Genomic DNA, 17462 nt, shown 5'->3' with positions numbered 1-17462 from the left:
TACTTATGTGATACAATATTCCGTATGATGTACTGGGAATTTGGGGTTAAAAATTCAGAATGGAGTGACACTGACTGGGGACAATAGGGTGTAAACCATTATTGTATTTTGTCCTTAAAGTACATGAAAGGGTAAAAGACCCACCCGGTCACCTGATTGTGAGTGGAGTGAACTCCATTTTGGAACCACTCTTGAAATATTGCGACCTTTATTTAAAAAATATTATGTCTTACTTAAAAGACAGTAATGAATTTTTGAGAGTAATACATGAGCTGTAATGGAGACGGCTATCATCTAGTATCAAGTTTATATACAGGTATATCCCATATTAGGGGGATAGAAGCTATTCTCCATGCCCTTAATAAATCTAATAGGAGTTCTGACGCTAGGTTCACATCTGCGTTCTGGTCTTCGTTCTGTGCTTTCCGTCTTCTACATGCAAGAAGACGGAAAGCACAGATCGGGTCCGGCCGTGAGTGGCAGTGAGCGTTTTATGCTCTCCACTGCAAAACCGTTTTTTTTAATCCGGACACAGAGTACTGCATGTCCGACTCTGTGTCCGGATTAAAAAGCCTGGTTTCGCGGCGGAGAGCATAAAACGCTCACCGCTTCTCACGGCCGGACAGCTTTCTCACCCATTCAAATGAATGGGTGAGAAAGACTCCTGCAGGTTTCCGTATCCTGCTCTGTTTTATGCAGGAAACAGAAACCTGCATAACGGAGTGCCGGGCGCAGATGTGATGCCCTTACTTCATCAATTTTTTTAATGTGAAGCATTGATATGGAGATTGAGCAATAATGCCTTTCAATTCCAGGATAAATGATACATACAGAAAGCACGATTGGCCATGGGCACACTGGTCTCTTGTAATTTATATCTAGTGTTCTTGGAGAAAAGATATGTATTTAACATGTCACCTCTTTCTTAGGAATGTTAAGACATACTTAAGATATGTTTACAGTATGGGATGGAACTGCTGAGCTCTTTAATGAGTTTGTAAAATATCTTAATGAGGTTCATTATATGAATATGTTCTCTACTAGTAAGAGCAGTGGGGAATGTATTATGTTTTTGGACGTGCTACTTGAAGTGAAAGGTGGTACCCTATGGACCTTGTCCTATAGGAAACCCACTGCCACAAATGTTTACTTACATTATCATAGTAGTGACCCTTGACATACAAAATCAGCAATTCCATATTTTTGAGACTTAAAAGATGCATAGATCTTTATAATTTCCTCAATAATATACTAGTAGTTTAGATAACTAAAAATAATTATACAAAATAGTTCCATGACGTGATTATACCCTTGACAAATTACTAGAGATGAGCGAACACTAAAATGTTCGAGGTTCGAAATTCGATTCGAACAGCCGCTCACTGTTCGTGTGTTTGAACGGGTTTCGAACCCCATTATAGTCTATGAGGAACATATACTCGTTAAGGGGGAAACCCAAATCCGTGTCTGGAGGGTCACCAAGTCCACTATGACACCCCAGGAAATGATGCCAACACCTCTGGAATGACACTGGGACAGCAGGGGAAGCATGTCTGGGGGCATCTAACACACCAAAGACCCTCTATTACCCCAACATCACAGCCTAACAACTACACACTTTACACACTCAATACCACCTCTCTGACAGTAGGAAAACACCTTGAAACATGTGTATTTGGCACTTGCAGTGAGGAGAGCTTGTCACCAGCAGTGAATTTGGCCCTTGTAGTAAGTTGAGGTTGGCACCAACATTTGTTTTGAAAATCAGGGTGGATTGAGCCTCTAACCAGCAGAGTTTGGGCAAATTCATGGTGGAGGGAGCCTCTAAAAACCCCAGTTTGGACCAATTCATGGTGGAGGGAGCCTCTAAAAACCCCAGTTTGGACCAATTCATGGTGGAGGGAGCCTCTAAAAATCCCAGTTTGGACCAATTCATGGTGGAGGGAGCCTCTAAACAGCCCAGTTTGGGCAAATTCATGGTGGAGGGAGCCTCTAAACAGCCCAGTTTGGGCAAATTCATGGTGGAGGGAGCCTCTAACCAGCCCAGTTTGGGCAAATTCATGGTGGAGGGAGCCTCTAAAAACCCCAGTTTGGACCAATTCATGGTGGAGGGAGCCTCTAAAAACCCCAGTTTGGACCAATTCATGGTGGAGGGAGCCTCTAAACAGCCCAGTTTGGGCAAATTCATGGTGGAGGGAGCCTCTAAAAACCCCAGTTTGGACCAATTCATGGTGGAGGGAGCCTCTAAAAACCCCAGTTTGGACCAATTCATGGTGGAGGGAGCCTCTAAAAACCCCAGTTAGGCCAAATTCATGGTGGAGGGAGCCTCTAAACAGCCCAGTTTGGGCAAATTCATGGTGGAGGGAGCCTCTAACCAGCCCAGTTTGGGCAAATTCATGGTGGAGGGAGCCTCTAACCAGCCCAGTTTGGGCAAATTCATGGTGGAGGGAGCCTCTAAACAGGCCAGTTTGGGCAAATTCATGGTGGAGGGAGCCTCTAACAAGCCCAGTTTGGGCAAATTCATGGTGGAGGGAGCCTCTAAAAACCCCAGTTTGGACCAATTCATGGTGGAGGGAGCCTCTAAAAACCCCAGTTTGGCCCAATTCATGGTGGAGGGAGCCTCTAAACAGCCCAGTTTGGGCAAATTCATGGTGGAGGGAGCCTCTAAAAACCCCAGTTTGGACCAATTCATGGTGGAGGGAGCCTCTAAAAACCCCAGTTTGGCCAAATTCATGGTGGAGGGAGCCTCTAAACAGCCCAGTTTGGACAAATTCATGGTGGAGGGAGCCTCTAACCAGCCCAGTTTGGGCAAATTCATGGTGGAGGGAGCCTCTAACCAGCCCAGTTTGGGCAAATTCATGGTGGAGGGAGCCTCTAACCAGCCCAGTTTGGGAAAATTCATGGTGGAGGGAGCCTCTAAAAACCCCAGTTTGGACCAATTCATGGTGGAGGGAGCCTCTAACCAGCAGTGTTGGGGGAAATCAGGGTGGAGGGAACCTCTAACCAGCAGAGTTGGGGGAAATCAGGGTGGAGGGAACCTCTAACCAGCAGAGTTGGGGGAAATCAGGGTGGAGGGAGCCTCTAACCAGCAGAGTTGGGGGAAATCAGGGTGGAGGGAGCCTCTAACCAGCAGAGTTGGGGGAAATCAGGGTGGAGGGAGCCTAGTATTAGCAGAATTGTGCAACGCTTATGGTGGATGAGTATGAGGATGCGGAGGAATTGGAGAGGTTGAGCACAGACATGGAGTTTCATGTTGGGGTGCTTTACACAGGTGGGCACAAAAATGAAGGCTCTATCCAGTGGTGGTTCATTTTTATCAAAGTGAGCCGGTCGGCACTCTCAGCTGACAGACGGGTGCGCTTGTCAGTGATGATGCCACCGGCTGCAGTGAACACCATCTCAGATAGGACGCTGGCGGCAGGACAGGACAGCACCTCCAAGGCATATAGGGCAAGTTCAAGCCACAGGTCCAACTTCGACACCCAATACGTGTAGGGCGCAGAGGGGTCGGAGAGGACAGGGCTGTGGTCGGAAAGGTATTCCCGCAACATGCGCCTATACTTCTCACGCCTGGTGACACTAGGACCCTCCGTGGCGGCACTTTGGCGAGGGGGTGCCATCAAGGTGTCCCAGACCTTAGACAGTGTGCCCCTCGTTTGTGTGGACCGGTGAGAACTTGGTCGCCTACTGGAGGAACTGCCCTCCCTGCCGCCAACGTCACATGCTGGAAACATCTCCATCATATTCTTGTGGCTTGCATTGATGCGATTGGCCCTCCCCTCTACCGGAATAAAAGAGGAGATGTTGTTTTTATACCGGGGGTCAAGGATAGCAAAGATCCAGTACTGGTTGTCCTCCATGATTTTGACAATACGCTTGTCGGTTGTAAAGCACCCCAACATGAACTCAGCCATGTCTGCCACAGTGTTAGTTGGCATGACTCCTCTGGCCCCACCGGAAAGTTCAATCTCCATTTCCTCCTCATCGTCCATGTCTACCCATCCGCGCTGCAACAATGGGACGATTCAAAGTTGCCCGGAAGCCTCCTGTATCACCATCACATCATCGGACAACTCTTCTTCCTCCTCCTCCTCCTCCTCCTCCTCCTCCTCCTCCTCCATTAAACGCGATGAAGCGAACAGATGTGTGGACCTACTCTCCAGCTGTGACGGATCGGATGCTATCCCTGACTCTGTGTGATCTGAGTTATCCCTGATGTCAATCAGGGATTCTCTCAGAACACACAAGAGCGGGATTGTAAGGCTCACCATCGCATCCTCAGAGCTCACCCTCCTTGTGGACTCCTCAAACACCCGTAGGATGTCACAAAGGTCTCTCATCCATGGCCACTCATGAATGAGAAACTGAGGCAGCTGACTTTGTGGCACCCTAGGGTTTTGTAGCTGGTATTCCATCAAAGGTCTCTGCTGCTCAACCACTCTATTCAACATCTGAAACGTCGAGTTCCAGCGTGTGGGGACGTCGCACAAAAGCCGGTGTTGTGGCACATGCAGGCGTTGCTGGAGAGATTTTAAGCTAGCAGCGGCTACTGTCGACTTGCGAAAGTGGGCGCACATGCGCCGCACTTTCACCAGTAGCTCTGGAACATTGGGGTAGCTCTTTAGGAAACGTTGCACCACTAGGTTGAAGACGTGGGCCAGGCATGGAACATGTTGGAGTCCGGCAAGCTCCAGAGCTGCTACCAGGTTCCGGCCGTTATCACAAACGACCATGCCTGGACCCAGGTGCAGCAGCTCAAACCATATTGCCGTCTCATCGAGGAGGGCATCCCTCACCTCGGAGGCAGTGTGCTGTCTGTCCCCCAAGCTGATCAGCTTCAGCACGGCCTGCTGACGTCTACCAACGCCAGTGCTGCAACATTTCCAACTCGTAGCTGGGGTCAATCTAACAGCGGAGGAGGAGGCGGTGGTGGAGGAGGAGGCGGTGGAGGAGGAGGGGGGTGTTCTTCTCGTGTCCCTGCCAGGAATGTTAGGCGGGGAGACAAGGTACTCCGGGCCAGTTTGGGAAGCAGTCCCAGCCTCAACTACATTCACCCAGTGTGCCGTCAGTGAAATGTAGCATCCCTGTCCGCATGCACTTGTCCACGCGTCGGTGGTCAAGTGGACCTTTGTGCAAAGCGCGGAACTAAGGGCCCGCCTGATGTTGAGTGACACGTGCTGGTGCAAGGCGGGGACGGCACACCGGGAGAAGTAGTGACGGCTAGGGACGGCTTAGCGAGGTGCCGCAGTTGCCATCAGGTCCAGGAAGGCGGGAGTTTCAACAAGCCGGAACGCCAACATCTCCTGGGCCAGCAGTTTAGCGATGTTGGGGTTCAAGGCTTGCGCGTGTGGGTGGTTAGCGGTGTATTTCTGCCGCCGCTCCAACGTCTGAGAGATGGTGGGTTGTTGTAAAGAAGCGCCTGATGGTGCCTTTGATGGTGCAGGAGAAGGAGATAAGACAGGAACAGGAGAGGATGAGGAAGAAGTCAACAAAGTGGCGGAGGCAGATGAAGTGGTGTCCTGGCTCGTCCTCTGGAGTGCATCGCCAGCACAGTCAGCAGTGGCAGTGGCAGAGGCAGTGGCGTGAACGGCAGGCGGCCTTTGTCCTGCCGTTGCTGCCTGCCACTGATTCCAGTGCTTGGATTCCAAATGACGGCGCATTGAAGTGGTGGACAGGTTGCTCTTCTCAGAGCCCCTAATCAATTTCGAGAGGCAAATTGTGCAGACAACACTATATCTGTCCTCGGCGCATTCCTTGAAAAACTCCACACCTTCGAGAAACGTGCCCTCGAGGTGGGAGTTTTTTGGGGCTGGGTACGAACTGGAACATCTTGGGAGATTCCGGGTGTGGCCTGGCTTCGCCTAAGCTGCTGACCTCTGCCTCTGCCTCTAGCTACCCTTTTTGGTGCTGCATCTGCCTCAACATCCACACTACTTTCCCCGCTTGACATCCCCCCTGTCCAGGTCGGGTCAGTGTCCTCATCATCCACCACTTCCTCTTCCAACTCCTGTCTCATCTCCTCCTCCCGCAGGTCAACTGAATGCCCTGACGGCAACTGCGTCACATTGTCGTCGATGAGGGTGGGTTGCTGGTCATCCACCACCAAATCGAACGGAGATGGAGGAGACTCTAGTGTTTGAGCATCTGGACACAGATGCTCCTCTGTTAGGTTCGTGGAATCGCGACATGGAGGGGCAGGTTGAGGGACAATGAAAGATGCGGAGAACAGCTCTGGGGAGCAGGGACAGTTGGGGTTATTGTTCTGTGAAGCTTGGGAATTTTGGGAGGAAGGAGGACAAGACTGTTGGGTAATAGGAGGAGAGGAGGCAGAGTCTGACTGGCTGCTGGACAATGTGCTGTAAGCGTTCTCCGACAGCCATTGCAAGACCTGTTCCTGGTTCTCGGGCCAACTAAGGTTTGTACCCTGCAGTTTAGTTAATGTGGCAAGCAACCCTGGCACTGTGGAGTGGCGCAATGCTTGCTGCCCCACAGGAGTAGGCACGGGACGCCCTGTGGCTTCACTGCTACCTTGCTCCCCAGAACCATTCCCCCGACCTCGCCCACGGCCTCGTCCACGTCCCTTTCCGTCCACGTCGCCTTGCGCATTTTGAATTCCCAGTCAGAAACTGGCACTATATGGCAGTAGCAAGAAATGATGGTATTTGTAACCCCAATATATTCTTTGAATTCCCAGTCAGAAACTGGCACTATATGTCAGTGGCAGAACTTGAAGGTATTTGTAACCCCAATATATTCTTGGAATTCGCAGTCAGACAATGGCACTATATAGCAGTAGCAAGAAATGAGGGTATTTGTAAACCCAATATATTCTTGGAATTCCCAGTCAGACAATGGCACTATATGGCAGTAGCAAGAAATGAGGGTATTTGTAAACCCAATATATTCTTGGAATTCCCAGTCAGACAATGGCACTATATGGCAGTAGCAAGAAATGAGGGTATTTGTAAACCCAATATATTCTTGGAATTCCCAGTCAGAAACTGGCACTATATGGCAGTAGCAAGAAATGAGGGTATTTGTAAACCCAATATATTCTTGGAATTCCCAGTCAGACAATGGCACTATATGGCAGTAGCAAGAAATGAGGGTATTTGTAACCCCAATATATTCTTTGAATTCCCAGTCAGAAACTGGCACTATATGTCAGTGGCAGAACTTGAAGGTATTTGTAACCCCAATATATTCTTGGAATTCCCAGTCAGACAATGGCACTATATAGCAGTAGCAAGAAATGAGGGTATTTGTAAACCCAATATATTCTTGGAATTCCCAGTCAGACAATGGCACTATATGGCAGTAGCAAGAAATGAGGGTATTTGTAAACCCAATATATTCTTGGAATTCCCAGTCAGACAATGGCACTATATGGCAGTAGAAAGAAATGAGGGTATTTGTAAACCCAATATATTCTTGGAATTCCCAGTCAGAAGCTGGCACTATATGGCAGTAGCAAGAAATGAGGGTATTTGTAAACCCAATATATTCTTGGAATTCCCAGTCAGACAATGGCACTATATGGCAGTAGCAAGAAATGAGGGTATTTGTAAACCCAATATATTCTTGGAATTCCCAGTCAGACAATGGCACTATATGGCAGTAGTAAGAAATGAGGGTATTTGTAAACCCAATATATTCTTGGAATTCCCAGTCAGACAATGGCACTATATGGCAGTAGCAAGAAATGAGGGTATTTGTAAACCCAATATATTCTTGGAATTCCCAGTCAGACAATGGCACTATATGGCAGTAGCAAGAAATGAGGGTATTTGTAACCCCAATATATTCTTTGAATTCCCAGTCAGAAACTGGCACTATATGTCAGTGGCAGAACTTGAAGGTATTTGTAAACCCAATATATTATTGGAATTCCCAGTCAGACAATGGCACTATATAGCAGTAGAAAGAAATGAGGGTATTTGTAAACCCAATATATTCTTGGAATTCCCAGTCAGACAATGGCACTATATGGCAGTAGCAAGAAATGAGGGTATTTGTAAACCCAATATATTCTTGGAATTCCCAGTCAGACAATGGCACTATATGGCAGTAGCAAGAAATGAGGGTATTTGTAAACCCAATATATTCTTGGAATTCCCAGTCAGACAATGGCCCTATATGGCAGTAGCAAGAAATGAGGGTATTTGTAAACCCAATATATTCTTGGAATTCCCAGTCAGACAATGGCACTATATGGCAGTAGCAAGAAATGAGGGTATTTGTAAACCCAATATATTCTTGGAATTCCCAGTCAGACAATGGCACTATATGGCAGTAGCAAGAAATGAGGGTATTTGTAAACCCAATATATTCTTGGAATTCCCAGTCAGACAATGGCACTATATGGCAGTAGCAAGAAATGAGGGTATTTGTAACCCCAATATATTCTTTGAATTCCCAGTCAGAAACTGGCACTATATGTCAGTGGCAGAACTTGAAGGTATTTGTAACCCCAATATATTATTGGAATTCCCAGTCAGACAATGGCACTATATAGCAGTAGCAAGAAATGAGGGTATTTGTAAACCCAATATATTCTTGGAATTCCCAGTCAGACAATGGCACTATATGGCAGTAGCAAGAAATGAGGGTATTTGTAAACCCAATATATTCTTGGAATTCCCAGTCAGACAATGGCACTATATGGCAGTAGCAAGAAATGAGGGTATTTGTAAATCCAATATATTCTTGGAATTCCCAGTCAGACAATGGCACTATATGGCAGTAGCAAGAAATGAGGGTATTTGTAAACCCAATATATTCTTGGAATTCCCAGTCAGACAATGGCACTATATGGCAGTAGCAAGAAATGAGGGTATTTGTAAACCCAATATAGTCTTGGAATTCCCAGTCAGACAATGGCACTATATGGCAGTAGCAAGAAATGAGGGTATTTGTAACCCCAATATATTCTTTGAATTCCCAGTCAGAAACTGGCACTATATGGCAGTAGCAAGAAATGAGGGTATTTGTAAACCCAATATATTCTTGGAATTCCCAGTCAGACAATGGCACTATATGGCAGTAGCAAGAAATGAGGGTATTTGTAACCCCAATATATTCTTTGAATTCCCAGTCTGAAACTGGCACTATATGGTAGTAGCAAGAAATGAGGGTATTTGTAAACCCAATATATTCTTGGAATTCCCAGTCAGACAATGGCACTATATGGCAGTAGCAAGAAATGAGGGTATTTGTAAACCCAATATATTCTTGGAATTCCCAGTCAGACAATGGCACTATATGGCAGTAGCAAGAAATGAGGGTATTTGTAAACCCAATATATTCTTGGAATTCCCAGTCAGACAATGGCACTATATGGCAGTAGCAAGAAATGAGGGTATTTGTAAATCCAATATATTCTTGGAATTCCCAGTCAGACAATGGCACTATATAGCAGTAGCAAGAAATGAGGGTATTTGTAAACCCAATATATTCTTGGAATTCCCAGTCAGACAATGGCACTATATGGCAGTAGCAAGAAATGAGGGTATTTGTAAACCCAATATATTCTTGGAATTCCCAGTCAGACAATGGCACTATATGGCAGTAGCAAGAAATGAGGGTATTTGCAAACCCAATATATTCTTGGAATTCTCAGTCAGACAATGGCACTATATGGCAGTAGCAAGAAATGAGGGTATTTGTAACCCCAATATATTCTTTGAATTCCCAGTCAGAAACTGGCACTATATGGCAGTAGCAAGAAATGAGGGTATTTGTAAACCCAATATATTCTTGGAATTCCCAGTCAGACAATGGCACTATATGGCAGTAGCAAGAAATGAGGGTATTTGTAAACCCAATATATTCTTGGATTTCCCAGTCAGACAATGGCACTATATAGCAGTAGCAAGAAATGAGGGTATTTGTAAACCCAATATATTCTTGGAATTCCCAGTCAGACAATGGCACTATATGGCAGTAGCAAGAAATGAGGGTATTTGTAAACCCAATATATTCTTGGAATTCCCAGTCAGACAATGGCACTATATGGCAGTAGCAAGAAATGAGGGTATTTGTAACCCCAATATATTCTTTGAATTCCCAGTCAGAAACTGGCACTATATGGTAGTAGCAAGAAATGAGGGTATTTGTAAACCCAATATATTCTTGGAATTCCCAGTCAGACAATGGCACTATATGGCAGTAGCAAGAAATGAGGGTATTTGTAAACCCAATATATTCTTGGAATTCCCAGTCAGACAATGGCACTATATGGCAGTAGCAAGAAATGAGGGTATTTGTAACCCCAATATATTCTTTGAATTCCCAGTCAGAAACTGGCACTATATGGCAGTAGCAAGAAATGAGGGTATTTGTAAACCCAATATATTATTGGAATTCCCAGTCAGACAATGGCACTAAATAGCAGTAGCAAGAAATGAGGGTATTTGTAAACCCAATATATTCTTGGAATTCCCAGTCAGACAATGGCACTATATGGCAGTAGCAAAAATAGTGGGTGTATATAGCCCCAATTCTATTGCTAAGGGACTTGCAGGGTATTTCTGGGGTGAAGGTGGGGGGGCACACCGTTGGAACGGGGATTTGGGGTGTATATATAGGGTATACGGGAATGCACTGTCAGTGTATTCCATTCAGGATGCTGGGAAAGCTGGGTTGCGGCGATTGAGCCCGTCAGTGCCACGTTACACTGACAAGCTTCTCCTTGGAATTTAGCTCTTACAAGAACTGTTGGTTGTCTTCTCCTTCCTATCCTAGCCTGTCCCTGCCTACCCAGAATCTAAGCCCTAGCTAACTGGACGGAAACCTCCGTCCCCGGTGAATTGCAAGCTCAGAATGACGCGAAGCTGGGCGGCGCTGTTCTTTTAAATCAGAGGTCACATGTTTTCGGCAGCCAATGGGTTTTTCCTACTTTTTTCAACGTCGCCGGTGTCGTAGTTCCTGTCCCACCTACCCTGCGCTGTTATTGGAGCAAAAAAGGCGCCAGGGAAGGTGGGAGGGGAATCGAGTAATGGCGCACTTTACCACGCGGTGTTCGATTCGATTCGAACATGCCGAACAGTCTAATATCCGATCGAACATGAGTTCGATAGAACACTGTTCGCTCATCTCTACAAATTATGACACAATAACTTGTTTATAAAGATTTTTCTTATAATATTAGGGATATATGGTAGCTCATGTTCTCAGAATTTTTTTAGGATATGCTAGAATTAGTTGGTATGTTTATTATTAGTGGAATGTTAGTTAACTAGCATTTTGAGTATTTGCAGCAAATTACAAAGGCAATGCTTATACTCACCATCAAATTCTGATAATGCTTCCACAGTCTGCAAAGCACAGTGCGTGACCATAAGGGAACTGCGAAATTTGAGGTTAGTCTCTCTGCCAAAAAGAAATATATATTTAGAATGCCTATAAAGACAAACAATTAAAGTATTTGTCATTAGTACATTACACTTTCATTGCAAGGGTTGTCCTGCCATAATAATAATTAAAAAAATATTTCCAGTGTTGTATAATTGATTTCAAAAGTCATCCTTGCCTCACCAATCCTATTCCAGCACTTCATTAGGACATACAGCCGTAATAATTTCTGAAATATATATATATATATATATATATATATATATATATATATATATATACTGTATATATGCCGATGGTTGGTCAGGTAATGGAGGGGGTGTACATCTCACTCAGACTACTCAGGTGGGTGAGATGAGAAACTGCAGAAAGAATGGTTCTCTGAAATAACACTCAGCAGACAGAATTATCTTCTAAGTTCTGTTTACTGGGCTGGATTTTTAGGAATGGCAGGTAGGTTGGCAGTGGGACCTGTCATTCCACCCCCCTCCAGTCCACACTTTGGGGACATTCCGGCAGCGACTCAGCTGCAGAGAGTCTGCTCATCAAGGGAGGCTTAAGAAGTCAGCTCTAGCAGCAGACTAGGGGCAGAGTTTGACTGGAGAGCCAAAGAAAGAGGTCATATTTTTGGAGCTGTATCCTGAATGATTCAACTGGCTTTTTGATTTCTGTTATTGTAGGTGAGGTAACTTATTCTATGTTTAGTTAGAGCCTAGCTGGGCAGGTATTTATATTTGTATTGTTTCCTTTTGTTGCTGCACTACCTTTTTGAGTGAAAATAAACTCTACCTTTGTTTTGGACTAAAGAAACTGGACTTGTGTGTCTATGCCACCCCACCTAGCAACCCCAGACCCTGATTATATATATTTAAGAGTATAACTATGACGGAACTGAACTCACAGCACTAAGGCTGGGTTTACACCAGATCTTGGCTTCTGTTTGGGAATTCTGTCCCTGAAACTTAGAGAGAAAAGTCCTGCAGTCCACCAAGCGGAACAGAAGAACGGAAATCCAGGTGCAAGTGTGAACCTAGAGTAAGATGATGCGAGTTTCAGTTCAGCTAAGACGGAAATGCAGTTCATAACCCCTTAAGGAACTAGCCCCATTTTTCAAAATTGACTTGTCACTTTATGTCCCATGGCAATAACTTTGTGATGCTTTAACTTACCCAAGTAATTTTTAGAATATTTTTTGTGACACATTGCACTTCATGTTAGTAGCTAAATTTGATCAATATTTTTATATTAATTTATTAAAAATAGGAAATCTGGAAAAATTTGCAGTATTGTAAGCGGCCATTTTCTCGTGGCCTGTTGGCATGTGCAGTCTGCTCTGCCCAAGGCCCGAGGCCTAGAAGTTACAAGCCACCACCAGAAGAAGAGGCTGAAGAGGATGCTGCTGACGCAGATGGAGGTGGAACTGTAGAGCGTTCCCTCACAACATTGGGGACACCCCCAGTGTTGTTTGAGCACTGGGGCCTGCCCCCAGTGCTGCAAGAGAGCTAATTTGCATACAGAGAAAAATCGGGATTGTAGGCGAATGGCGGCGCAGAGAAGACGACAAAAGGTAGGAGACGAATAGCCTTTCTAAAGGCTATTCCGACGTAGTACCTAGAAAAAATTGTGTGTGAGTGATAAGAACCTTTAAGTAATTTGCAAAAGTTTTGGTGAGAAGATTGTCATTTTAATCCCTCTTTTGGAGCATTCAGATCAGATGGGTTTTAGACCAGAGAAAGCAACCTCAGATAATATTGGAATATGCAAGTTATGTCTTATAATTAGAGATGAACAAACCAGTTTCAACCAGAATTTTTAACAAAACCAAAACTTTTGCTTTTAATTGCCTCGCATGAACTAAAATGGCCACTGCAACTGTGCTGTGAACTGCAGTGTTCACTGTGTTACATATACATTTGCCACATCACCCATTCAGTGTTAACGATCTAATTTAGATCTAATTTAGGCAAGTTTTTTTTTTTTTGTAATTTTACGTCAGATCTGCCATTAGTGTTGCACTGTTATATGATACTTAGCTCAAAATAAAATCTAATTTTGTTAAGGTTTTTTTTTTTGTATTACTATTTTTGTTAAAATAAAAAATACAGAAAAACTGTCAGTATCACTGCGAAAATCTAAGTAGAAAGTAAGCCATAGCCCTTGTGAGAGAGTGAAGGGTGTGGTCTGGGAAGACAGGTATGTCCCAACCAGGGAGCTAAAGGGTGTTTGGTAAAGGCCCACACCAGGGAGCTCAGCTGACTAATCAAGGTTATTATTATTGTTTATTTATGTAGCACCATTAATTCCATGGTGCTTTACATTTTGGGGTTTAAATACAGTACACAAAATATACAGGTAGATATAATACTAACAGTGACCGACTGGCACAGTGGGGTAGAGGGCCCTGCCCGCAAGGGCTTACAATCTATGGGGGAAGTGGATAATAGGTCTGATAATAGTCTGTGTGTGAGGACGAGGAGTGTGGCACCACACTGACAGAGCTGGCCTGTCCAGACCAAATCTACAAAGCAGGTACTGTGCCACCCGTTGTTGTTGCCAAGGTGGGAGCCTGGTAGCCAGGCTCTTGTATAGACAGAAAAGAGTTTACTTATGTTTAGTTAGCTCTCAGCCGAGAAGGTTTTTGTTTTGGTTATTTGTGCCTTTGCAGAGTCAAGTTTATACACTGCAACTGAATAAAGCCTGAACTTGTGTGCAATCCAGTGGCTGTGTCCCTGTTTTCTGCATACCTCCCAACCGTCCCGATTTTCGCGGGACAGTCACGATTTGGGCGACATGTCCCGCGGTCCCGGTTGGAGGGAGGTATGTCCCGATTTCAACTCAGATCTGCGTCCAGAGGACGCAGATCTGAGTTGAACACATATGCGGCTGAAGCAAGGAGCTGACACAGGTCAGCTCCTCGCTTCACCGCTGTGCGCCTCTCTCGCTGACACATGCGGCTGAAGCAAGGAGCTGAAACACAGGTCAGCTCTCGCTTCGCCGTTGCATGTCTCTCTCGCTGACACATATGCGGCTGAAGCGAGGAGCTGACCTGTGTCAGCTCCTCGCTTCGCCGCTGCCGCCGGCTCCTCATCGCGTCTACAAGCCAGGAGCCGGTGGCAGCGGCGAAGCGAGGAGCTGACACAGGTCAGCTCCTCGCTTCAGCCGCATATGTGTCAGCTAGAGAGACACGCAGCGGCGAAGCGAGGAGCTGACCTGTGTCAGCTCCTTCCTTCAGTCACATGTGTCAGCGAGAGAGGCACGCAGAGATCGGCGAGGGAGCGGAGGAGAAGGTAAGTTTAATGTGGAAGTGGAACGTGAATCTGGGGGCAGATGAAGGAGAGGACGGCATGACACTGGGGGCAGATGAAGGAGGGGACGGCATGACACTGGGGGCAGAGATGGAGAGGACAGCATGACACTGGGGGCAGAGATGTGGGGACATGAATCTGGGGGCAGAGATGGAGAGGACATGAATCTGGGGGCAGAAATGGGGGACATGAATCTGGGGGCAGAAATGGGGGACATGAATCTGGGGGCAGAGATGGAGGGGGGACATGAATCTGGGGGCAGAGATAGAGGGGACATGAATCTGGGGGCAGAGATGGAGGAGGGACATGAATCTGGGGGCAGAGATGGAGGGGAGACATGAATCTGGGGGCAGAGATGGAGGGGGGACATGAATCTGGGGGCAGAGATGGAGGGGGGACATGAATCTGGGGGCAGAGATGGAGGGGGGACATGAATCTGGGGGCAGAGATGGAGGGGGGACATGAATCTGGGGGCAGAGATGGAGGGGGGACATGAATCTGGGGGCAGAGATGGGGGACATGAATCTGGGGGCAGAGATGGAGGGGACATGAATCTGGGGGCAGAGATGGAGGGGGGACATGAATCTGGGGGCAGAGATGGAGGGGACATGAATCTGGGGGCAGAGATGGAGGGACATGAATCTGGGGGCAGAGATGGGGGACATGAATCTGGGGGCAGAGATGGAAGGGGGACATGAAACTGGGGGCAGATGAAGGGTGTATATGAAACTGGGGGAGAGATAGAGGGGGCATATAATTTACGGGTGACTGTAGGAGGATTATACCGTGTGCGGGCACATGAAAAATTAACGAGTGGGCGGAGTCAACACAAAAGTGGGTGAGGCTAAATTTGCCGTGGCGCGCTACGCGCACCGCACATTTTGTCCCTCTTTCGGTTCTTCAAAAGTTGGGAGGTACATTTCCTGCACTGCTACAAGCATCTACCTGAGCGATTCTCCACACCCTCTAGACACAAACATAGCAACTAGATCCCTCTCTACCCATATTAAATGTCATCATGGCAGTAGCACTGGCAGACAAAGTAAGCAAGACCATCCTATTCCTCCCCATGATCATTGTTGTTATAATCATTATCTCCATCTGCTTCTCCTCCTCCTCTCTAAGGGAATGTAAACATGCAGAAAAAAGCAATATGCGCCCAGTCTACTGCCTGTTCTGCAATTTTAAATCTCACCTAGCCAAGTTGCTGACTGAGCAGTCACTACCATTCCACTGTGTTTCACCAACTGATCACATGCAATGGAGGATACCTAGCCACCATTATATATTATTATATTATATGTGGTTCTCTCCTTGGATATGTCTATATGGGAAAAGGTGCATGCCAGTGTCCTCACGTGAGGCAGAAAATTTGAGCAGGAACTCATGGCTTTCATGGCCCACTGGGTTAGTGTTTTGAGTGGCAGTGATCAAAGTCCAGAAACACAACATGGCCAGGTGCTAGAACTGACAGCAGCGCATGAGTGCAGGTCCAGCTCCAACACCAACACCAGGAGGTACCAATCCATCTCCCCCAGTTCCTTTTCACTGGACCATTACCTGCCCCAACTTTACCAGGGCTAGCCAATGCTTCCATTCCCCCTCTCTCATTTCATGACTGTAAAGTGAAATACACATGATTTTGCACAAGCTGGAGCATCTCTTTGAGCAGCAGGAGGTGGTGAATGATTCTTGCATGCAGCAAACCTCAGAGACAATGAGTTATTTTCAAATTTGGCATTTAAGGCTCATGAGGGAAATGTTTCACCTATTGAAGCTCATTCAGGAGGCGGCTAAATGTGTCAGCAGCAGGAACAAATGCAGAATCAGTGATGTCTTTCCTTTAAAATGTATAATATATTTTCTTTTTAAGCCTGATGAAGAACTTCCACAGCCTGAAATGTTGCTCATATTCAAACCCTATGATTGTATAATGTTTGTTATGCGGCTCAGTGATTTATATTGATTCTGATGGTATCACAATTATAATAAAATAAGCAAGCACTTGAAAAGCATTTTGAAGCGCTGTCAATCTTCTTTGTTACAAGTTGTTTCGGAGGAGTCCAGCCAGCTCACCTTGGAATTGTGAACAGTTCAGGTTAGAGTGGTGTTTACTACCTATCATGATTACTTTAATCTAACAGGAAACACAGTCAGGCAATATGAAGTGGAAGAAGAATAACAACCTCTACTTTTTGGACACTATCATTGTCCTCAGGTATTGCAAGAGGAAAAACTGGGTCTGGCTCATGGTGGTAAAGGACCCGGGAATTCTAGATTGGAGGAGGAGGAGGAAGAATTCCTTTTGGATGCATGGAGTAAGCTGTTTTTCTTGAATTACTGTAAATTGTTATTCTACCAACACCTAATGGCATTAGCTCCTATAGAGGGATAACTGGCAGGACAATCTACGTTGTCTTCTGACTCCCAAGTGCTGTTCTCATGATAAGAGGATCCTTTCCATTTTGCAAGATATTTAATCTTTTTTTCAGCTGAGAGTGTGCCACAGATTTTCCTTCAAATTCCCATTCAAATCTTCTTTTTTCAACTGGAAGGCAGTCCAGGCTGCTGACAGTCTGCCACAAAATCTTAAAATTCTGTAGTTGCCACTTGCAACTGCCACACTATTGGTATAGTGAAAAAAACAACATTCTTCTTGCATAGAGGGCTAAATTTTAGCTATTTTGTTCAGTAAGGGGGCATTCACACTACGTATACTGAAGCTTATTCTGAACGTAAAACATTGAAGTGAATGGGAAGTGCCGGCGTGTACGGCAAGCTCTGCTCATGCCAAGCCGTACACGC

At 45.8% G+C, this 17462-nt stretch overlaps 1 protein-coding gene across 1 annotated transcript in view; it reads right to left on the bottom strand.

Annotated features, from left to right (window-relative positions):
* The window catches only part of LOC142189623 (phospholipid-transporting ATPase IK-like), a 177992-nt gene that overhangs the window by 84139 nt on the left and 76391 nt on the right, over positions 1-17462 (bottom strand). Inside the window, exon 8 of the mRNA XM_075262228.1 lies at positions 11288-11370. Coding sequence (XP_075118329.1) covers positions 11288-11370 — 83 coding nt within the window. The remainder of the gene's footprint in view (positions 1-11287; positions 11371-17462) is intronic.

Source organism: Leptodactylus fuscus, chromosome 1, assembly GCF_031893055.1.
Source record: "Leptodactylus fuscus isolate aLepFus1 chromosome 1, aLepFus1.hap2, whole genome shotgun sequence".
Classification (NCBI taxonomy): domain Eukaryota; kingdom Metazoa; phylum Chordata; class Amphibia; order Anura; family Leptodactylidae; genus Leptodactylus; species Leptodactylus fuscus.
The sequence above is the reverse complement of the archived record's forward strand: the minus strand, read 5'-3'. Positions and strand labels throughout refer to the sequence as shown.